General features: G+C 40.8%; 1 protein-coding gene across 1 annotated transcript in view; it reads right to left on the reverse strand.

The window, feature by feature from the left end:
- LOC126263182 (beta-hexosaminidase subunit beta-like) overlaps positions 1-25,611 on the reverse strand; it is a 156,359-nt gene that overhangs the window by 77,254 nt on the left and 53,494 nt on the right. Inside the window, exons 2-3 of the mRNA XM_049960234.1 lie at positions 25,128-25,311; positions 7,058-7,185 (exon numbers count right to left, since the gene is read on the reverse strand). Of these exons, the coding sequence (XP_049816191.1) occupies positions 7,058-7,185; positions 25,128-25,311 (312 nt within the window). The remainder of the gene's footprint in view (positions 1-7,057; positions 7,186-25,127; positions 25,312-25,611) is intronic.

Below are 25,611 nucleotides of genomic sequence, written 5' to 3' on the forward strand. Positions count from 1 at the left end.
CTCTGTGTTTACACTAATGGGAATGATCATTAACAGTGTTCTACTTACACAGAGTAGGAGAGTGGCCACAAGAACTTTCTCACTGTACAACTATTCCAGTGAGACACGGATCCATTCTCAGATCCTCTGTGTTATCACCAATGGGAATGATCATAAACAGTGTTCTACCTACACAGAGTAGGAGAGTAGCCATGAGAACTTTCTCACTGTACAACTATTCCAGTGAGGCATGGATCCATTCTCAGATCCTAGTAGTTTCAACTTTTTCTGATGTTTATGGTTTGCTGACTGACCATTACAGTCACTGTACTCACATCATTGCAGCTAGGCTCACATTTAATCAATGTGTCAAGCAACAAAAACAATCCTATGCAACCTGGGTTGCTGACTTACAAGGGTTGGCATGCAAGAGTGATTTTTCCTGTAAACAGCATGGCACATTAAATGCAGCCTTCTTAATCCATGTTACTGTTATCCATCTCACTCCTGATCAAAAAATTTGTGTGGAGGCTTTGCAAGCTATGTTTCACAATTCCTCTGTTGTCAACATTGTTAGTAGTATTAGTCACTGTTGTACTCTACAAACAACTGACAACTTCCAATAAACATCACCATGCAATTTACCAACCACCTGTTTGTCCGGCAGTCTGGTGACATGGGATTGAGTAGTAAGTGCAATTGCTAGTGATCCCTGTCCTTATCATCAGTAGAGGTAGACAAACAGAAACACTTTGTTCACCATCGGCATGTCCCATTGCGAACGAAGGCTCGTGCAGTGTTTTCCTCCCCATCATTGTCAAAGGGCTCCAACAAAATTCATGCAACCAAACCATGTCAAGATTGCATCCCACAGCATCAACATCATCACAGCCCATTCCGTGATATCATCTGTTGTGCATGCCACAAGCTGGGGCATGAGTGTGCCAACAACATCAGCTGCCAGTGCCCATGGTGGCAGCAGTAGGGCTGTAGAATCTCATGTTACAACTGGACATTAATAGGGTGACAGCAGATTTCTAGATAGACACAGGACCCTTGTGTCTCTGATTAATGAATACACATACTGTATTCCCATCAATGAAAGTGGTGATGTATGGTGGCCAGTCAATCTCATTGTGAGATCAGATCATCTTCCAAACTAAGTATAAAAATGTAGCTCTCGGCAGCTAACCTTGCTTGTAGTCATCTTTTGGACAACAACTAACTTTTTTGGTTCAGACAATTTTATGCTTTCTAGTTTTCAGATTCAAGATGAGGTTAATCTGGTTTCAACTGCAATCACATTCACAGAATTTGATAAATAGTGTGTGAATTTAAAAAGCTGTTTGAACCTACATTAGGCTGTGCAGTCAAGTTATAGGACCACAGACCCTTACAGCAAATAGCAGTGCCTAAGTTTTGTAGAGCTCATCTAGTACCTTTCACCATTTATGAGTGAGTTAAAGCAGAACTAGACAGGTTGCAAAGTGTGGGTGTTATATCTCCAGTATTATCTAGCCAGTTGGCTATGTCATAGTTAAGAAATCTACCAGATCATTTCACATCTGTTATAGTTTTACATCTATCATTATTGCTCAAGAAAATATTGATCTGTATCCGCTTCTTGGGCATAGGAATTGTCAGCTAAATTGGCTAGGGGCCATTATTTTACAAAGATAGATCTCACTGATGCCAACTTCCAGTTGTCTGGGGATGATCGGATGAAACAATTTCTAGTCATTAATACGCCATTCGGCATGTATTATTATTAGAGATTGTCATTTGGGGTTGCAAGTGCTCCCATGATATGTCAAAGATATCTTGAGTATCTCATCCATGGTATCCTCAGCTGTGTTAATTATTTAGATGACTTTAGTTACTAGGGCCATGTAGGAGCAACACCTGTGCAATCTACAAATGTTTTTTGAATGGTCCCAAGCCCACAGTCTGCATTGTCACCTCGACAAATACAGTTTCTTTCATTTAAGTGCCGAATACCTGAACATATATTAAGTAGAAGTGGGCTCACACTCAGACAGGATCATGTGGACACAATCACTAACTTACTGTCTCCTAAGAACCTAGAAAAACTACTGTCATTCCTTGGCAAGGTAAATTATTACACCAAGCTTATTCCTATCTGCTCAATCTTCCCATTTGCTCAATCAACTGCTTAAAAAAGGTGTTAAATCTGTGTGGTCATAGGTGTTCCATAAGCGCTATATACAACTTACAAAGAGCATTGGGTCAGCTCCTTGTTTCACAGTATTCCATCTCGGTACACATCTAATGTTTGCCATTGACACATCAGATTGTGTCACCAGTTGTGCTGTCCCACAAATATGGCAATGGCACAGAACAGCCCACTGCATTTGCATCTAACACATTAAATGTGTCACAGAGGAAATGTTCAAAAATTTAGCTGTGTTATATTGTGTCTGGAAGTTTCATGCGTATCTCTATTGTGCAAAGTTTCACCTGGTCACTGATCACAAGCCCCTTATTTCGCAGTTAGGCCCCAATTCAAAACTTTTTGATAAAACGACACAGCAGTTGCAATGGTGAGCACTGTTCCTTAGTAACTACACCTATGAGATCCATTATTGGTCCACCATTCAGCACTCCAACACTGATGCATTCTGTTGATTGCCATGTGGCCCAGATTCCAAATTTGATTGGCATGAGGCATGTGTTTTGCCTTAGATGCAAATCAGTGATGCACCCTTAATGAATTTCCAATTATGATTCTGGAAGTAGCAACAGAAATGGTCCATGATCTGCTACTCCATAAGGTATTATCTGCTGTATGGCAGCATTTGCAGAGCACTCACCTAAGGACACCAATCCCAAATGGCGCACCTGTATTTCCTTACATCACAGGCTTAATGTCAATGAGGGAGTCATTTTGTAGGCTACAGCCAATGCTGGATGCCAGGTGGTAGTTTCTTCCATATTCTGCCCCTGCACACTGAAGCTCCTCCACTCTGCACATTGGTGAATGTGCAGAATGAAGGCAACAGCACAGCATCATGTGTGTTGGTCCTGGGTTGACACCATCATTGAATGCACTGTCTGGACCTGCCATGCCCATGGCCACAACCAGTCAGCCCCAACACATTGTCTCAATCCTTGGTCAAACCCTGACTAGCCCTAGCAAAGAGTGCATATTGATTTTATAGAGCCCTTCCAGTGAGCAATGTGGTGGCTAGTTGTTGATGCACACTCAAATTTTCTATGTGTCACACAGATGGCTAAAACTGCTACAGCAGCTTCTATCTGTGCCCTGTTCATGACATTTGTAATAGAGGTTACACCTTTCAACCCAGTTTCTGACAACAACCCTCAGTTCACAGCATCTGCATTTGAAAGTTTTTGTCGTCACAATGGCATTGAGCACCTGACCACTGCCTCTTTCCATACTGGGTCCTATTTGGAAGCAGATGATCTAAACATTTAGGAGGAACTTCAAATTGTTGGCAGAAAGAGACAACATCCTGTGTTCATAATGAACAAAGTGGTTTCAGCCAAAACTTTTATGAGGGTCACTCCAAAAGAAATGCACACTATTTTTAAAAAAATCCATCTTTTATTCTACATGTTTGAAAGTTTTACAGTGTGTAGATACATCCTTTAGGAACAATATTTTCATTTCTCCACATAATTTCCATCCCTCTCAACTGCCTTATGCCATCTTGGAACCAGCGCCTCTATACCCGCATGGTAAAATTCTGGACCAACCTGTCGGAGCCACTGTTTGGCAGCATGCACAAGGGAGTCATCATCTTCAAACCTTGTTCCATGAAGAGAGTCTTTCAGTTTCCCAAAGAATGATAGTCACATGGAGCCAGGTCAGGACTGTAAGGCGGGTGTTTCAGTGTTGTCCACCGAGTTTTGTGATCACTTCCATGGTTTTTTGACTGACATGTGGCTGTGCATTGTCGTGCAACAGTAAAACATCCTGCTTTTGCCGATGTGGTCGAACACAACTCAGTTGAGCTCGAAGTTTCGTCAGTGTCGTCACATATGCATCATAATTTATGGTGGTTCCACTTGGCATGATGTCCACAAGCAAGAGTCCTTCGGAATTGAAAAACATCGTAGCCATAACTTTTCCAGCAGAAGGTGTGGTTTTGAATTTTTTTTTCTTGGATGAATTTGCATGATGCCACTCCGTTGATTGCCTCTTCATCTCTGGTGAAAAATTCTGGAGCCATGTTTCATCACCTGTCACAATTCTTCCAAGAAATTCATCTCCACCATTCTCATACTGTTCCAAAAGTTCGCTGCATACCATTTTTCTTGTTTCTTTGTGAGCCACTGTCAACATCCTGGGAACCCACCTGACACAAACCTTTTTTAACGCCAACACTTTCAGTATTCTGCAAATACTTCCTTACCCTATTCCAACATAGCATGACATGCATTCACTGTGATGTGTCTGTCAGCAGTTACCAATTTCATCACGTAACCTGCTTGCCCACCGACTAACTGTACTGCGATCGACAGGAGCATCTCCATACACCTTTTTCAACCTTTTTTGAATGTTTCCCACTGTCTCATTTTCGCAGCACAGGAATTCTATGACAGCATGTTGCTTCTGACGAACATCAAGTGTAGCAGCCATCTTGAAGACATGCTGTGACGGCACCACTCACGGGAACAAGTTGAACTAAGTTTGAAAACAAATGGGAAGGATGTATCTACATTCTGTAAAACTTTCATACATGCAGAATGAAAACTGTATTTTTACTGAGGAAATTATTTCCTGCCATTTGACTTTCTGGTGTGAAGCGTATTCTGCACCATTGGAGGCTTGCAGAGATCAACAGTGCCATCATCATCTACAGTACTGGGTGAAAAAGCATGGCATACAGTGCACCTCACCATTCCCTGCATGAATGTCCACTACCTGGAGGAGCACAACAAAAACTGTTGCCAGATAAACTAACTAGCCTGTCCCATCTAGCCATGACCGCTACACTTCACTATCTTCCCAATACAAATTATGCTATCTCACATTTATTATATTGAAATGTTGCTGTAATTTACTTCTTTTTGTTACTTCACATCCAGTTTGCTCTCTATTTTCATTTTTTATTATTCTAATCACAACACAAATTGGAATATGAGACACAGACTAATACGCAAGCCCTGTAAGTTTTTTTCCATTTTCTTCCTTTATAATACTAATTCTAGAACAATCACAATGAAATCAGTTTTAGAAGGATTTCTGTAACAAATTTTTATTTCTTGAACATTTTGCTATATTATGATCAGATGTAAACTGTCAGAAGACAACTATATTTTTCATATAGTTAAATACAATACTAAGAAAAAGTTGCTTACTTACATACAACTGAGAATTCAAAGAACTGTACTTTACATTATTCTTCACTAAATTATTTTGTATAGTTATCTGTATTTTCTGCATGCATCATTGATCTCTAGGATAGATTTGCACCCTATACAGACCAGCTGAAGCAAGCATGGCAGTTTTGACTCGTGTTATTTTTACAAGGTTATGGCTTGTTGCACTGCAGCATAATGAGAGGTATAAAGTGTTTATATTAGAATTCCTGTCATTTGTTTTTTTAATCTCTTAATGTAGCAGATAGTAATACTTTTTACTTGTATTGTATTGTCTGACGATGGTTACTGTATAGATGAACATGGAAATTCTGATCAAAAAACTTTGCAAACAACACAATTAAGTTACTCTCCAAATTGTAATTTTATGTCAAATTACACTCACTCCAAAATCAGTTATTAAGATACTTAAACAGAAGAGGTAACCAATAGTGCAGCAGGCACATTACTTTCCACAGAAACAAATAAGGTGTATAAATGGAAAATAGCTTAGAATTTGGCGTACAGTACACACAATTACTGCCATGATATATATTTATGTGTACAGTACTGAAAGAGTTGTTGTGCTATATGAAATATACTTGCAGGAAAGTGGGTGGGTTCTTTGGTTTGCTCCGGGAGCAGACTTAGCAGAACTTTAACCTATAAAATTTTAGTCCATTTTATTACAATATAGATATGAAGATTTTTTTAACTTTCATTTTTTGAGTATTTACAACTGTCTCTGAATATTGAAGTATCATGTGATCAAACAAATATACAAAACTCTTCACTTGAAGAATGACTAAGTTCTTCCTTAGGCAGTTTAATACACATGTGGCTCACACAATACAATGCTGTCATCTTGATCATTGACTGAATGAGTTTCTCTGCTCAGCCATAAGTATGCCACCAATTGTGGCAGTGTAGCAAAGCTCTAGAAGGTGTGGATATGCCAGCAGTGCTCATTCATTTGTACAGCATGCAGTGACTATAGTTTTCTTTAGTTTCATTGTGACGTGCCAACATTATTTTGGCACCCTGCTCTTTGGATGACAACACAGATGTCTTATATCCTACCTTAATTAGAAGAAATGAAAAATAGCATTATTTCAATGGAATTCATGTGGAACAAACCACTACCATAACTTTCACTATAAATGGCTGCAGTGTACCAAACCACACCCACAAAGGGAAACACCAGTAAGTTCATAGAAGCATCTGCTGGACCACTGCACTTGTTAAATGTGGGAAATGTTCTTCCCTCCAACACTTTATGAGATTTTTAATTATGAGAAGCCAGCACCTACCCACCAGGTTAGCCGAGAGTGCTAATGCGCTGCTTCCTGGACTCGGGTAGGCGCGCTGGGCCCGGATCGAATCTTTGCAGTGGATTACCTATGTTGGCCAGTGTGCTGGCCAGCCTGTATGTGGTTTTTATGCAGTTTTCCACAATTACACTAGACGCAGACAGCTGGGGTACACTCATTCTGTCTCGGGGGTATGGGGTGGCAGCAGGGAGGGCATTCGGCCACCCCTTATAATTAACCTTGCCAAATCTGATTCTAGCCATGCTGACCCTGTGAAACCATGGGACAAGGCACCAACAAAAGAAGAAGAAGAAGCCAGCTTCTGTGAATGCCCATGGTGGGATGAAGCTTTGTATCGTTTACAAGTACCTTGTAGGCTTCTGAATCTCAGGTGAATTCATGAACATATCACTGATACTTACAGCATCTGCAGTCTTCACCCTTGTAGCAACTTGAGAAAATGTTTCAAGACCTCGCAGGATACCCCACACTGAGGCAGAACTTAAAACTATTGCACCTGGGAGGTCTGGACTGTTAATTCTCAGTTCATCTGCAAGAGAAAGTTTGTGTCATACACAGAAAATAAACAGGTTAGTAATACTAAATATTATTTTTTAATCAATATTTTCCACTTAACTCTTACATAAATAGCAAGAATGTCAGTTTCTTTTATTTAATGGAACAAGCAGGTCCACTAAATGTTAACATATAGCACTGTTCACAAAAACCATAGCTGAACCTGTTTCCTTCACAGTATACTTGAGGGGGAAGGGGGGGGGGGAGGGGAAGGAAACACGTTTTATCTTAATAGCCTCAACCTAAAATAGGAGTTCGGGTAAGCTACTACAAACAACATAATGAACGCATTATTGTGGCCAAGATAGACACGAAGCCCACGCCTACAACAGTAGTATAAGTCTATACGCCAACTAGCTCTGCAGATGATGAAGAAATTGAAGAAATGTATGATGAGATAAAAGAAATTATTCAGATAGTGAAGGGAGACATAAATTTAATAGTCAGGGGGGACTGGAATTCGATAGTAGGAAAAGGAAGAGAAGGAAACGTGGTAGGTGAATATGGATTGGGGGTAAGAAATGAAAGAGGAAGCCGACTGGTAGAATTATGCACAGAGCACAACTTAATCATAGCTAACACTTGGTTCAAGAATCATAAAAGGAGGTTGTATACATGGAAGAAGCCTGGAGATACTGACAGGTTTCAGATAGATTATATAATGGTAAGACAGAGATTTAGGAACCAGGTTTTAAATTGTAAGGCATTCCAGGGGCAGATGTGGACTCTGACCACAATCTATTGGGTTATGCACTGTAGATTAAAACTGAAGAAACTACAAAAAGGTGAGAATTTGAGGAGACGGGACCTGGATAAACTGACTAAACCAGAGGTTGTAGAGAGTTTCAGGAAGAGCATAAAGGAATAATTGACAAGAATAGGGTGGTGGTTGTTGGGATGTTTAAGGGGGACTAAACAGCGAAGGTCATCAGTCCCCCCAAGAATAGGGGAAAGAAATACAGTAGAAGAAGAATGGATAGCTTTGAGGGATGAAGTGGTGAAGGCAGCAGAGGATCAAGTAGGTAAAAAGACGAGGGCTAGTAGAAATCCTTGGGTGACAGAAGAAATACTGAATTTAATTGATGAAAGGAGAAAATATAAAAATGCAGTAAATGAAGCAGGCAAAAAGGAATACAAATGTCTCAAAAATGAGATCGACAGGAAGTGCAAAATGGCTAAGCAGGCATGGCTAGAGGACAAATGTAAGGATGTAGAGGCTTATCTCACTAGGGGTAAGATGGATACTGCCTACAGGAAAATTAAAGAGACCTTTGGAGAAAAGAGAACCACTAGTATGAATATCAAGGGCTCAGATGGAAACCCAGTGATAAGCAAAGAAGGGAAAGCAGAAAGGTGGAAGGAGTATATAGAAGGTCTATACACGGGCGACATTCTTGAGGACAGTATTATGGAAATAGAAGAGGATGTAGATGAAGATGAAATGGGAGATATGATACTGCGTGAAGAATATGATAGAGCGCTGAAAGACCCAAGTCGAAACGAGGCCCCGGGAGTAGACAACATTCCATTAGAACTACTGACAGCCTTGGGAGAGCCAGTCCTGACAAAACTACCATCTGGTGAGCAAAATACACTCCTGGAAATGGAAAAAAGAACACATTGACACCGGTGTGTCAGACCCACCATACTTGCTCCGGACACTGCGAGAGGGCTGTACAAGCAATGATCACACGCACGGCACAGCGGACACACCAGGAACCGCTGTGTTGGCCGTCAAATGGCGCTAGCTGCGCAGCATTTGTGCACCGCCACCGTCAGTGACAGCCAGTTTGCCGTGGCATACGGAGCTCCATCGCAGTCTTTAACACTGGTAGCATGCCGCGACAGCGTGGACGTGAACCGTATGTGCAGTTGGCGGACTTTGCGCGAGGGCGTATAGTGGGCATGCGGGAGGCCGGGTGGACGTACCGCCGAATTGCTCAACACGTGGGGCGTGAGGTCTCCACAGTACATCGATGTTGTCGCCAGTGGTCGGCGGAAGGTGCACGTGCCCGTCGACCTGGGACCGGACCGCAGCGACGCACGGATGCACGCCAAGACCGTAGGATCCTACGCAGTGCCGTAGGGGACCGCACCGCCACTTCCCAGCAAATTAGGGACACTGTGGCTCCTGGGGTATCGGCGAGGACCATTCGCAACCGTCTCCATGAAGCTGGGCTACGGTCCCGCACACCGTTAGGCCGTCTTCCGCTCATGCCCCAACATCGTGCAGCCCGCCTCCAGTGGTGTCGCGACAGGCGTGAATGGAGGGACGAATGGAGACGTGTCGTCTTCAGCGATGAGAGTCGCTTCTGCCTTGGTGCCAATGATGGTCGTATGCGTGTTTGGCACCATGCAGGTGAGCGCCACAATCAGGACTGCATACGACCGAGGCACACAGGGCCAACACCCGGCATCATGGTGTGGGGAGCTATCTCCTACTCTGGCCGTACACCACTGGTGATCGTCGAGGGGACACTGAGTAGTGCACGGTACATCCAAACCATCATCGAACCCATCGTTCTACCATTCCTAGACCGGCAAGGGAACTTGCTGTTCCAACAGGACAATGCACGTCCGCATGTATCCCGTGCCACCCAACGTGCTCTAGAAGGTGTAAGTCAACTACCCTGGCTAGCAAGATCTCCGGATCTGTCCCCCATTGAGCATGTTTGGGACTGGATGAAGCGTCGTCTCACGCGGTCTGCACGTCCAGCACGAACGCTGGTCCAACTGAGGCGCCAGGTGGAAATGGCATGGCAAGCCGTTCCACAGGACTACATCCAGTATCTCTACGATCGTCTCCATGGGAGAATAGCAGCCTGCATTGCTGCGAAAGGTGGATATACACTGTACTAGTGCCGACATTGTGCATGCTCTGTTGCCTGTGTCTATGTGCCTGTGGTTCTGTCAGTGTGATCATGTGATGTATCTGACCCCAGGAATGTGTCAATAAAGTTTCCCCTTCCTGGGACAATGAATTCACGGTGTTCTTATTTCAATTTCCAGGAGTGTATATGAGACAGGCGAAATACCCTCAGACTTCAAGAAGAATATAATAATTCCAATCCCAAAGAAAGCAGACATTGACAGATCTGAAAATTACCGAACTATAAGGTTAATAAGTCACAGCTGCAAAATACTAACGTGAATTCTGTACAGATGAATGGAAAAACTGGTAGAAGCTGATCTTGGGGAAGATCAGTTTGGATTCCATAGAAATATGGCAATAGTGAAGGGAGACAATACTGACCCTAGGACTTATCTTAGAAGCTAGATTACGAAAAGGCAAACCTACGTTTCTAGCATTAGTAGACTTGGAGAAAGCTTTTGACAATGTTGACTGGAATAATCTCTTTCAAATTCTGAAGGTGGCAGGGGTAAAATACAGGGAGCGAAAGGCTATTTACAATTTGTACAGAAACCAGATGGCAGTTATAAGAGTCGAGGGACATGAAAGGGAAGCGGTGGTTGGGAAGGGAGTGAGACAGGGTTGTAGCCTCTCCCCGATGTTATTCAATCTGCGTATTGAGCAAGCAGTAAAGGAAACAAAAGAAAAGTTTGGAGTAGGTATTAAAATCCATGGAGAAGAAATAAAAACTTTAAGGTTCGTCGATGACATTGTAATTCTGTCAGAGACAGCAAAGGACTTGGAAGAGCAGTTGAACAGAATGGACAGTGTCTTGAAGGGAGGATATAAGATGAACATCAACAAAAGCAAAACAAGGATAATGTAATGTAGTAGAATTAAGTCGGGTGACACTGAGGGAATTAGATTAGGAAATGAGACACTTAAAGTAGTAAAGGAGTTTTGCTATTTGGGGAGCAAAGTAACTGATGATGGTCGAAGTAGAGAGGATATAAAATGTAGACTGGCAATGGCAAGGAAAGCGTTTCTGAAGAAGAGAAATTTGTTAACATCGAGTATAGATTTCAATGTCAGGAAGTTGTTTCTGTAAGTATTTGTATGGAGTGTAGTCATGTATGGAAGTGAAACATGGACGGTAAATAGTTTGGACAAGAAGAGAATAGAAGCCTTTGAAATGTGGTGCTACAAAAGAATGCTGAAGATTAGATGGGTAGATCACATAACTAATGAGGACGTATTGAATAGGATTGGGGAGAAGAGGAGTTTGTGGCACAACTTGACAAGAAGAAGGGATCGGTTGGTACGACATGTTCTGAGGCATCAAGGGATCACCAATTTAGTAATGGAGGGCAGCACGGAGGGTAAAAATCGTAGAGGGAGACCAAGAGATGAATACACTAAACAGATTCAGAAGGATGTAGGCTGCAGTATGTATTGGGAGATGAAGAAGCTTGCACAGGATAGAGTAGCATGGAGAGCTGCATCAAACCAGTCTCAGGACTGAAGACCACAACAACAACAACAACATCATCTTGTTGCACATAACTATGAAGCGTGGCGTGAGAGCCCTGATTGGGAGCATTCATACCACATTATCAGATTTCAGCCACCCTACCTGTTAACTTTAACACATTTTTCAAACAGTTTTGTGAAATCTTTTACCCCCAGTCATGTAAGTTTCATATCACTGTACTTGTTGTTTCAAGACTCGTTGAATACCTTTACAGAGTAAACATTTTCAATAAAAATATTTGCATTCGTTTATCAGATTGTACAAGAATTATGAGAGTTAACCAGGTAACAAAATTATGTGCCTCATGATGTATTCTCTGCCTGCCACAAATCTTGTTTTAATATCTTGAGCTATTCAGTAATTGAGAAAAGACTTTTGCATCTTACATGTCTCACACTGCGTATAAAAGTAATTTACATCTACATGTGTTGTAACAGTGCCACGACATTCAAAAGTGCCGCTACGTTAGTACGCGAACACGGCGATAGAGCTATGAACGGCACCGGCCGCATGTCACGGCACGGCAGTCGAATGACAGATGCGGAGTCAGTAGTATGTAACCCGCTAGTGTTTCTACTTTTGCATATCCATGCAGATTATTAGTGCTTAAAGGTTATAACAACATGACTACCCTAAATTTTCCATTTAAGTGCTTTGCAGATGGGGCAACAAACCTTTTTCTGACTATTTCTTGACTGTTCCACTCTCAAATAGTACCTAACAGAAACGAGCAACTAGATCTTTCTGGCAGATTTGATTTCTATAATTTTATTACAGTGGTCATTTCTGTCCATGTAGATGGGTGGCAACAAAATATTTTTCATATTTGAAGGAGAAAGTTTGTGATTGAAATTTTGTGAAAACATCTTGCTGCAATGAAATATGTGTTTGTTTAAATGACTGCCAGCCCAGCTCGTGAATCATATCCATGACACTCTCTCCTCTATTTAATGATGATACAAAATGAGCATCCCTTCTTTGGATATTTTTGATGTCCTCTGTGAATCCTATCCAGTAAGGGTATCATACTAAGCAGAAGTACTCCAGAAGAGGATGGACGAGTGTAGCATAGGCAGTCTCCATGGCAGATTCATTGCACACTACAAGAGTTTCATCAATACAAATCACAGTCTTTGGTTCACATTCTCCGCAATATTTTATGTGATTATTTCAATTTAAGTTGTTCTTCAAATTTTATGGATTTTCTTTTTGTACTCATGTGGAAGACCTAACACGTGTAACTGTTTGCAACTTGCACAATAAATCATCTGCAATCTGAAAGAGCTACACAGACTTTCTCCTAAATTGTTATATAGTTTAGGAACAGCAGAGGGGCCATAACATTTCCTTGGAGAACAACAGATATCACTTCTGTTTCATTTGAATGTCTCCAGTCAATTACTGCCAACTAAGACAGGAAATCATGAATGTCACCACACAACTTAGGTGATACTCCATAGGTGTGCAATATACTTAGAAGCTGCTTGTGAGGAACAGTGTCAAAACTTTCTAGGAATATAGAACTATGGAATCAGCTTAATATCCCTTGTCGATAATATTAATTACTTCATGTGAATAAAGAGTCCATAGTGTTTCAAAGAACAACATTTCCTTAATCTGTGATTGTTATGCATCAATAAATTGTTTTCTTTGAGGTAGGTAATTATGTTAGAACACAGTATACATTGCAAAATCCTAGAGCAAATTGATACCACTGATATGGGTTTATAATTCAGTGGATTATTCTGTTTCAGTTTTTGTGTATTGGTGTGACATGTGGAACTATACAGTCTTTAGATATGGATATTTTGTTAATTGCTAAAAATGGAGCCATTTCTCAGCACGCTCTAAAAGTAACATAACTCATGTACAATCTTCACTGAAAGACTTGCATTTATTAAGTGATTTGAATTGGTCTGTTACACCAAAGGTATCTACTTGTAAATTACTCATGTTGGCAGGTGTTTCTTATTTGAATCCTAAATTATTTACTGCATTCTCTTTGGCAAAGGAATTTTGGAAAAACATATTTAATAACTCTGCTTTAGTGGTGCTGTTATCAGGAACTTTATCTTAGCTATCATGCAATGAAGGTATTGATCAGCACTGGTGTTCTTTACACATGATCAGAATTCCTTCCGATTTTCAGCCAGAGTTTTTCTGTCAAAACTGTGGGAAGCATCAGCTTTGGATTAAGATGCAAAGTATATTTTATCAAATAATGGAAAAATCCTGGATGGAATAATTACAGTATTATGAAAAGGATAGATTGCTACTCACCATTTAGTGGAGATGCTGAGTCATAGATAGACATAACAAAAAGACTGTGAAACAACTAAGCTTTTGGCCAAAAAAGCCTTCTTCCATATTAGACACACACATACACACACACACACACACACACACAGGCCAGAGATAGTGGCCACGTGTCTGAAATGCATTTTTGTGAGTGAGAGAGAGAGAGAGAGAGATAGAGAGAGAGAGAGAGAGAGAGAGAGAGTCAGCATCTCTGCTATATGATAATAAAGTGTATTTTATTTGTTCTTTGGTTTACAGACACATATTACCACTGTTAAGCTTACTTTTTATTTTTATGTTTGAAAGTTCCTTGTTTACTCAAGTTTTTTTGAAGAGTGCAGAGACTCCAGAAAATTTGTAAAGAAGTACAGTGATGAAGATGCAACAGTCTCACCTGCATGAAGATCTGCAAAAGGCAAATAAATGACCTTCAAGCTCAAATCAGAACACAAAAAAACATACAGTTACTCCTGCAAATGGCAAGACAGACTGACGATATGACAGTTTACTCAATGTGTCTAACACAGTTTCTCATACATGAACGAAAGTTCAGATTCCTCAGTTTCTGCCAGAAAATTGAGAGCTGTGGTTCACAATGTTGGACCTGACATTTATGCAAAACAATGACACCAGTGGCTGCATGTAGTTTGCCATAGCAGTCAATAGTTTGGTTGCCTGGGCAGTAACAATAATCTTTGAGATTGTATTGAAGCCGGCCTCACAGCAACAATATCTCCATTTTAGGGAAATGCTAGTCTGCTGAATGTGCAAATCATTAGACCAATGCAAGTAACAGATATTAAAGGATGAGCATATCAGGGACAGAAGCCCATCAATGATTTGGCATCACCTAAGGAGCATCAGTGGAGAAGAGGGAATATCTAACATGGTGCTATGTCATGTGTGGTTGAGGCAGCTATCACAAAGAGTAAAAACAGCTGTGGCACCATGCAAGAGATGCAACATGAACTCTGTACTTTCAGTAGTGGACAAAGTGTACTCAATGATAGAGTAAGCAAGCAGTTAAGTAGTGATGTAGGTAGCCAATACATCAGCTCAGATGCAGCAGCTGTACAAGATAGCAGCAAGTCAAGGAATATTTTAGGGAACTGGTTTATTTCAAAGGCCCTTGTCAAGTCTTTACAAGTTTTCTCCCAGAGTAACTTTGGCTGTGCCTACATAACCCAAGTTGCCTGCTTTTCAGAGCCGAGGCAGTTTTGGTCCTGTTCTCCATGACTAGTCACCAGCAGAACTTTGCATGAGTCTCTCCCATTCTCTACTTCTTTGGTTTGTTTGATCTCCCAGACTGATCTGCACCTGGCAGCTTCCTGCGATAGCCCTATGCATTCAGTGTACTATTCCTTATTTGATCAAATTTTCTGATCTCATTTAACACCAGCCCTGAACACCCACTCCCAATTTCTGACCACTTGAACACCTGTACAAAATTTGACATCAGAATCACAATCCATTCCCTCCTTTTGGTCCAAGGCAATGTGTCCACAGCTCTGTGTGTGACTCGATTGTTGCACCATCTGTAAAAGCTTAACAATTTATTTGTGTGTGCACAATGAGGTGACTAATTTTTTTAAGCTGGATTGTTGAAGTCATGTGTGAGGGGAAGGGAGGGGCAAAAGCATAGCTTTTATGTCACCTGATTGAAGTTCAGTTCAGTCTCAGGCTTGCTGCACTGTCTAGCAGTGCAACTGCTCTAGGTTTTTTTATTTCAATATTTTTAACAGCCAGAACAAATGCATCAAAAAACCATTCATGAAACAAATGACCATTCATCCAAGCACTTTTTTAAGCTTTTTAACAAACAGGAAGTGCTGACAAAATTGAGGGCACATTTTATAGTTTAGCCCCACTTCATCAGTGTTGTATAACTGATCAGCTACCAGTTTATTTGTGAGACTATTTTTTTCCAGTGTTTCAAGAAACTCCCTAAAAGCATCATTATCAGTAGGAAGTTTTTCACCTTTTCTAACACCATGATTCATTCACCTGAAATATTCTTTTATGACAGGGCCTGAAAGTGTGCCCCCCTCACGTCTTTTCTGACAAAACCAAGTCCAACCGGCATCATGCTAGAGCTCAAGTTTTGGTTTTTACCAGCATTTTTATAGTTTTTAAACATTTTCACCATTTACTGTTAATGAAAAAGCTTCAAGATCTTTTTAGTTCTTTTTCCAGTCCTTAATGGTTGTCACTCCAATACCCATTTCGGAAGCTAATTTATGACTCCACCTTTCTCAGTTCTTTGCAGAACACTAAGTTTCTGTTCAATTGTGCACACAGCACATTTCCTCTTCTGATTTATACCCATTTTCAATCTTTCACAATCCCTTACACTTCTTAATGACATCTTCATAAACTGTGTAAAACTACAATGCAATTTTAAAATTGAAAGGACTACAATGCACAGATAAAACAGTAATTAAAGAGCACAAAAAAGTGAGTAGTTCTGCAGTAGAGCAGTCTGTCAACTGATCAAGTGTGAGGAGCTTGATATGGATGGGCATCTGTTGTAACAGGAGGAAAATTTATTGATAAAGCTGGCACACTGTTTGGCTCCGAGCAAAGGCAGATGGTTGGACAAATGCTCGGATAATCCAAGGATTTGGTTAATATTAGGTTAGGTATTCAAGGCTCTACTCTATTACTTCTGTTGGAGGCATCTTTGCTTAGTAGGATGATCTGAACTTTTCTCAGAAAAAATTATAGTTATTGTGAGGTATGTTGGATGTATAATTTTTCCTAAATAAGCTCTTCAGATGTATATTGGCTGTACAGTTAACATCTGTGTAAATGTATGCAGCAGACTTTTTTAAACCTGGTTTTAAGCTCCATTATTGTTTAAATATTTCATGCTTAGTTATCAGGCGATGAGGAGAAATTCCTGTATGTCATTTCTGAACATTATGTGCTAAGATGACCCCAGCATAGAGTTTTCAGTTAACCTACAGGGATTTGCAGCTATCAAAATATGGCTGCCACACACAAAATCTCCCAGCTGTTGATGGCATTTTCTTTCATTTTGCTTTCAGGCCTTTCTTTCACCTTTCCTAAGAATATCAATTCTGTGCTACCTGTTTAAAGTAGGTTCCTACTCCTTGCTCCACAGATATGAGTGACTTAAGGGCTCTGAAACCCCTTGTGGCTCCATACCATGTCTGCAAGGCCTCCAAAATTATTGGCACACCAAATCCTTTGAAACTTGATGGGAATACATTTTTGTTTCAAGATCAGACATCTGCATCTAGGTTTTGAAAGAAATGTTTTGAAGTTTTCCCGTCATGGCCGTGTATCAGATATCTAATGGGATTAGGTGGCTGTAGGCCTTCAGATGCCAAATGGTCAATAAAAAATGATTAGCATCTGCTGCTGTTCAATTCACTAGAATGTTGCTACACCTACCTGACCATAAAATGAAACAATGAAAACTCCAGGTTGCAATATTAAAAATGTAGAAAAAGGTAGATTGCTAATTACTGTAAAGATAACACGCTAAGTTGCAGACAGGCACAACTGAAAAACACTTACACATAAGTTTTTGGACTGACCCTTCATCACAAAAAGAGAAACACACACCATTTACTCACACAAGCAAGCATGCCTCAGCACACACATGACCACCAACTCTGTCAGCTTGGACCAGAATGCAACTATCATGTGGGATGGAAGTAGCAGTCTGGAGGGGGTGGGCAAGGAGAAGGGGAAGGGATAGCAGAGTATGGGTGGGAGAAGAGAGGAGCACTATCTGGCAATGTGTGCAGGACCTAGAAAGCCAGCACATTCAGCGTCAGGAGGTTGTTGGTAGGTAGATGGACAAAAATGAACTGTAAAGGAGAGGAGTGGGGAAATATGGGTGGATGCATTGGCAGGAGAGTGGCAAACAATGAGGGTAGGAGACGAGAACATTGAGCAGGTGACAGGACAGATGGGGTGGAAACTGTTGGGTGAAAGATGTGGGGTCAGCATGTTACTGTAAGTTGAGGTTGCAACAATTACGCGAGCAGAGAATGTGTTGTAAGGATAACTCCCATCCACACAGTCTGGAAGACCTGGTGGTGGAAGGGAGAATCCAGATGGCTCATTTAGTGAGGCAGCCATTGAAATCAGTCATGTTCTGTTCAGCTGTATGTCTTGCCACGTGGTGGTCTACTTTTCTCTTGACCGCAATTTGGCAGTGGCCGTTCATCCTTGTGGACAGCTGGTTGGTAATCGTACCAATATAAAAAGCTGTGCAATGATTGCAGCAGAGTTGGTGCACGACATGGGTGCTTTCACAGGTGGCTTGGCCCCTGATGGAGTAGGATAAACGTGTGGTAGGACTAAAATAGGACGTGCTGGGTGGGTGGACTTGGCAGGTCTTCCACCTCAGTCTTCCACAGGGCTATGATCCTTGTGACAAATGGTTGGATTAAGAATGGTATAGGAATGGACTAGGATATTGTGGAGGTTGGGTGGGCAATGGAACACCACCTTGGGAGGGTGGGGTGCGAAGGGTCTCAAGTAAAATGTTTCTCATCTCAGGTCATGACGATAGGTAATGAAAGTCCTGGCGAAGGATTTGATTCAGTTTTTCCAGTCCATGGTGGTACTGGGCAATGAACAGGACATTCCTTTGTGGCTGGTTCTTGGGGGAGGGGGAGGATTGGGTTTGTGAGGGGAAATGGCATGGGAGATGTCTTTGCTAACTGGGTCTGGGGGTAGCGCCTGTCTGGGAAGGCATTGGTGAGACCCTCAGCATACCCTTCAAGGGAGTTCTTGTCACTGCAGATATGTCATTCCTGGGTGGCCAGTCTGTATGGAAGGGATCTTTTGGTGTGAAAGGGATTATGCTGTCAAAATGCAGACTACCCTGTGGCACAACATGCAGCTGAACAAAAAATGATTGATTTCAATAGCTGCCTCACTACCCAAGCCATCTGGATCCTTTCCTCCATCACCAGCTTTTCTGAAATCCACAGATGGGAGTTATCCTTACAGCATATTCTCTGCTCCCATAATTATCCTGGCCTCAACCTGTGTTAACATACTGTCCCCACGTCCTCCACTCAACAGTTTCCACTCTCTCTGTCATGTCACCTCCACCCCACTCTCATCTCCCACCCTCTTTGTTTTCCACTCTCTGCCAACACATCCACCTTTCTTTCCCCACTCCTTTCCTCTTTCACACCATTTTTCTCCACGTCCCTGCCCCACAACCCACTGCTGCTGTGCCTGTTAGCATTCTAGTCTCTGCACACTCTGCCAGACTGTGTTCCTCTCTTTCGCCACCCTTACACTGCTATCCCTTCCCTTCTCCTTCCTGTTCCCTGCCCACTCCAGATTGCTGCCTCCATCCCATGTGTTAGTTGCATTCTGGCCCAAGTTGCCAGAGTTGGTAGTCATGTGTGGTGAGGTGTTCTTACATGTGTGAATGAATGGTGCATGTTTCTCTTTTTCTGATGAAGGCTGAGGCCTAAAGCTTATGTGTAAGTGTCTTGTAATTATGCCTGTATGTAACTTAGCACGTTATCTTTATGCTAAGTAGCAATCCATCTTTTCCTACATTGTTGATTGTAAAATAAGAGGATTTAACTTTCTCTTTTCTTTTGAATTCTTCTTCTCACTTTGTGGCCTTTCTCTGTCCATGCTCTTTTTTTTTTTTTTTTTTAGTAGGTGGTAGTAGTTATCAGTACAATATATTAAGTGATATAATATGGGGTATGGGGTACTTAACGGTCTATAATATGATTATGATGTATAAAGAGAAGAGATTAACTGCACTATTGCATTAGAGTACACCATTTTGTGTCAGTCAAGTGACAAAATCAATTATTTTGAGTTGCTTTCAGCTGTTATCCCCCTGCAGACAGTGAAGTTATGTTGAAAAGTTATGTATCATGACAGTCAGGAGAGAAAGTGGTGACACTGAGAGCAATATAATTAATGAAGATATCTTTTCCAATAATTTGAAGATGGCTGAGCGGTGTTAAATGGTCTATTTTATGCTCCACCCTCAGATATCGGAGTAGAACCATAACTATGTTTCTCTTTACCATGCAGCGAGTTAAGTTGGGGACTCTGTCACATGTGAACACTTGCTATAAGCAGAGACTGAACAGTGCAAATATGTGGTCCAGCACAGATGTTGCCTAAGCCAGCCATGTGCAGACACACTACCACTACTGTTTCCCTTCTTCATTTCTTCATCTTATCTGCCATAATTAAGTCCAGTTTTCATGTGAGTGACCAGTACATAAGTAAGATATTGCAGGCTTTTAAGCTCATTTATTGTCTAGGTGTTTAAAGAATTTAATTTTCGGGGAAACTAATCAATTTTCTTTTGAGAGAGCTTTTGTTTACTGTACATGTTTTGAGTCTTAGCTTTTCTCTAACTAAGAATTTATGTGGGGCAATGTACTTGTTTGGTTGACTACCACATTTTGCATAGGTTTTAAATGGTCATGGACATTAAGGGTCTTCGGAGAAAGAGTCCAAATTTCTTTTTTAAGAAACTGCACACAAGTGTGAAAGTGCAATAATTGAGATGTTAAAAGGTACCACCACACATTTATAATACAGGTAAATGGTAACAACCTGTACAATAAAGTGCACTTTTATTATTTTAAGCAGTGTCCATTATTCAGTTTTGTTTTTGAATTTTGATGTACTGTATTTTCCTTGGAGACACTAGGACACGGAAGTCCTACCATTGTTGATAAGAATTTCGTTATGTTTATTTTGGGGTTTCTTTTGAAAGAATACATTCCATTTAACTTGCTACTTAACTTTTTCTACAGTACTACACTTTACAGTCTGCTTTGTTAAGTGTTTAATTTGTTTTCAATTCTAGAATGTGCAGCCTCTCTCTGCAGTGTTTATTATGTTTGTCTTTTATTGCTCAGTGGACCATTATATTTCAAGTTTTCATCTAATTTTTGTAACTAAATTTCCATTGCTCTGCAGATGGGCTAAGTCAACTGTCAGTTTACAAGTGTTAGTTTTTGTTATTTTCTTTCAAGGCAACTGTCACAAGAGTTGCACATTTTTAATTATTATGTCTCCTGAACTGATTATTGCCTTTCAGTCCCTCTTCATAAAATTTTCCTAACCTGTGTCCCATGAAATTAACATGCACTCTTTTCTTACCTACTTGTTTTTCATGGTATCTGAAGTCTGAATTGCAGTATTCCTTATTGCACACAGGTGTCAAAATCTGGTATCCTTCCATATCAAAATTTTCACCATCTTGGTGTGACTCTGTTGTGGGTTTTTATGTAGCCAACAAATCCCTAAAATAGATGGCCAGCATTTTTAAACCTTATGTTTGCTGAAATCCAACACAGGGACACATTGTCATCTTATTTCTATTTCAAAATTAGTACAATTACTGTACTAACAATCTGAACTAAGCCTTCTTAAGCCTTATTTCCTATGCTGCCTTGAATTTGGTCATTTGGCATGCAGAAATCAAGATCCTTTCATATAAAAATTTAGTGCCACTCCATGCTGATTGGTTTTTGTGTTTAATGTGCTGTCAGATAGCATAGCCTTACTCTGTATAATGTATGTCTAGTGTCTTACCACTGGAACATATCACCAACTATACTTTAAAAAACATATGCTTCCTGCAAGGTCATTTTAGCAACGTACTTGTGGTTATGAGCATTCGATGCGCTGTTCCTCTTCCCACTTCATGTACCTTTACTCTGGGCCTCACCTTCTCCTACATTACTGCATCTTCATTCCACTCCCCCCTCCCCCCCCCCCCCCCCCCCCCCCCCTGTGCCATGCAGCATGCAGTGTTTACCCATCTGCTTCCCTTCACACTTTCAGTAACAGCCCACCATTCTTCCTCCTCTTACCTGTCTTCCTATACAACATCCCCCCCCCCCCTTCCACCCAGTAATTCTTCTGCTTGTGCTATGTAATATAATTAAAGATCTTCTGTATTTTAACATGAATAAAGTTACATTGTTGTATTTTAACATGGGTTGATACAGCTAAGGTCTGGGTTATGTATTTTATGGTACACCATCCCTTTGACTTGTTAACTGAATTCTGCATTGCATTCAAATTGTGTTCGCATTTTGTAGCCTGTGGAACTTAGTGCAACTACTAGCCATAACTATTAGATGGAGGTTATAGCAAGAATTTACCTGTGTTATTACTCTTTTTCAAATATACTTAATGCCGTTCTAATCTAAGTCAGGTATTAATGTTTTGCTTTGATTTATTATGTCTGCCACACATATACATTGGTTATCTTATAATTAAATACTGTGTTACGTTGATGAATTTCATATTTTTTGGAATTGGTTCCACTATGTAGCAATGAGATTAGTATTTGCCAGACAAGACAAACAATTAACCATGTCTAGGGGCCCTGTAAACCAGTGCTGATTCAATTCAGCCAGTATCTACTCTCATATTAGCAGATACACTGCATAAACCATTGTTAGCACTGAAAGTCAGTAAGCAGACCTGCACCAAGAAGATGAAGACAGACATCCATCACTTCAGGAGAAGGAAACAGACAGTTAGCAAGTGAAGAAACACAACTTGATATGTTGGTAGCTTCTGTTTTTTGGGGATTGGACCACCAGATGCACGTCCTCATGTGTGTACCCACACGGCTTCAGTGTCCTGTAGTACATGCACAAAGTTTCACAAGAGCACCAATTTACAAGTAAATGCACAGTGTTCAAGATTAGTCTACTGATTAATGACACTGATCATACATGCAGAGAACTGATCATGCTTGCTCATGTTGTCACGCTGGTTATATGTAAGGGACAAGAAAGCAATCCATTGCTGCCTGATCGACCCATGTTCTGAAGTAAGTAAGCTACCAGTCCGCCAGGATGAGAACGGATCTGTAGCCATGTCTGTCCAATCTATGGCAGGCAACAATTTGTATATAATAATATATGATACATGTGAGGTGGAAGTTAAACTGGCTTTCAGCAGGAAGTCCAGGTGGAAGTTCATCCTCACAAATGAGATAAAACCAATATTAGGAGAAGAATTTGTTAGTCAACAAAGGCTGGAGATTAATCTCAGTACTGTGCAGATTACAACTGATGGTGTAGACATTACTAGTACTATAGGTAATGGTGCTACAAATACAATCTCCTCACTGTGTAACTCGATTCTGCAAGAGCTAGAGAAGAAGTTTATTGCCAAATAGGTAAAGTGTGGCATACCATGGTGCAGCATATCAAAATGGCAAATGGCCAAACAGCCTCGCAACAGTGAAGTAGATTAGCACTCAACTGTTTTACTGCAGTGAAAGTAGAGTTTGAAAAGATGTTGCAAGCTGGTATTATGCACAGATCAGGCAGCCTGTATACATCACCACTGTATTTGATAAAGAGGGAGGTAGTGCCTGGAGGCCACACATTAAATGCATGTACCATCCTGAATGTACCCTAACATAAAGACATTAGCCAGAACCACAGTGATCGAGGTGGTTGATTGTAAGAAGGCTTACAGTCAGGTACTGGTAGTAGAAGAGGACATTCCCCAAGACTGCAGTAATAATACTATTTTCCCTTCTGAATACTTTCATACGCCATTCGGTGTTAAAAAGTTGCCAAGATATGGCAGCACTTCAAAGACGAGGTGTTAAGGGAACTGAATTTCTCTGTTTCATTTATCTCAATGATGTCATAGCATTTTACCAAATGGCATCATTGCATAAGGAGCAGAACAGTGTTCAGTAGGTTAACCATACATGAAGCAAAATTTATTCTGTGCCAGAGCAGGTAACATTCCTCAGGCATACAGTTTTAGCAGCTGGTGTTTGTCCATTAAAGAAGAAAACTGTGGTTAGCAGTTAAAAAGATGTCTGGAAACTGTGAACTTCTATTGACAACACATATTGCAAGTGACAAAGATTCTGACACTACTGACAGCAGCACTGTCAGGCACTTACACCAAATGCTGATGTTACCTGCAATGGACACCAGAGATGCAGCACACCTTTGAAAGGGTACAAGCAAACTTACAGAAGGCAATGCTGTTGTCCCACCCAGTCTGAGATGCGCCATTATCTATAGCAGTAGATGCTAACCAGCAGGCTATAGGCAGAGGTCTCCACCAGTATGTCAGATGTATTTGGAAGCCCTTGGGTTTTTCCCCCTATAAGCTCACAAAGGCTCAATCCAAGTAGATTGCATATGACCAAGAGCTGTTAGTTGTACATGAAGCTGTGCAGCACTTCCACACTTATGTCAAGGGTAGATGATTTGTAATGTATATGGACCACAAAGCAACCATATACTTTTAGAAAGAGCAAGGATAGCTATTATCCAAGACAGGTTTGCCAGCTAGTTTAAAACAGACATAAGCCATGTAAAAGGGACAGGAAACATTTACTTAAATTGAGTTTTGGTGACTCACTGAATCAGTATTATTGAATAAGGAACATGACTACAAAACTATTATGTAAACCTGAATCCTGCAGAAAGTTTTAGGCCTCTGCCACTTAATGTACGGATTGACCCATTATACATCCCTAATGCATCTATTTCATAGCAGGATCTATGAAAGATGATGTGTCAACAGATGAAAGAGTGAATACATGAATAAAATAATGACTGAACTAAGTAAAAAGTGTGAAAAAGTGTTATAAACTGATAGCAAGGCATTAGCAATTTTGCCATAAAACATATGAGTAACATTGACGAATTCTGTTTTGTTATACCTGCTCCCATTAATGTGACACACTTGCTAACTTTCTAAAGCATGACAGTAACAGAAATTCTTTGATCAAAACAACAACAAAATTTAACAATGTTGTGGAAAGGACAGTTGCTACTCATCATTCAGCAGAGATACTGAGTCACAGCACAACAAAAAGACTGTCAGAAAATGACAGTCTCTTTGTTGTTCCTATTTGTGACTCAGCATCTCTGCTATACAGTGAGTAGCAACTATCCTTTTCATAATATTGTTACATTCCATCCCGGTTTTTCCATTCTTCAACAACAAAATGTGTGTGTTAGTGTGTGTACTTAAACTGAAGGTAGTCTGGAAGCTTTGCTGTTATGTGTGTCTACCACCCCACCTGTAAATCAACCTCAGATGATTGTTTCTTGCATCATGTCAGTATTTGAAAGTTCAGGTTTGATTCTCTGTTGATCTCTACAAATAAATGTGAGAATCATCTAAAGATAGTTGAGCTGACCGCTATTGATGTATAAGAGACCCATAATGCACTCAGTGCAGACTGTGTACTTACAAGACTCATTCATTCCAAAGAACGGTCGATCACCACACTCGCCATCGAGGTGGACCTGCATCTCAGTCATCTGCACGGAGGCCTCACTAGCATCACGTGGGCCCTCGGTTGCTGCGTCTTCCATGATGATTGCTTCATAGCGTGACAGGGCTTCTGACAGTATGGCACACTCTGGCCCTAATGTCTGCAAATGGAAGGTACCAAATGTCGCACTGTAGCATTTTTTACACCACCTCACATTGTCATACATAATGACATTTGTATTATATACATCACATTTTTCTTTGATATGTTAGAAATGTTTAGAGGAGAGCAAGAAGGAACAATTTAACAGAGCACCTGCTACAGCATCAAGGAGTGGAGGAAGGAAACTGTAGGGGAGCAGACAACATATTAGAGATAATGATGGGTGAAGTGGTTACACAGAGATACAAACACAAGACAGGACTAGGCGGAGGACAACATGAAATTTATTTTCATTTTT

This window comes from Schistocerca nitens, chromosome 6 (assembly GCF_023898315.1).
Source record: "Schistocerca nitens isolate TAMUIC-IGC-003100 chromosome 6, iqSchNite1.1, whole genome shotgun sequence".
Taxonomy (NCBI): domain Eukaryota; kingdom Metazoa; phylum Arthropoda; class Insecta; order Orthoptera; family Acrididae; genus Schistocerca; species Schistocerca nitens.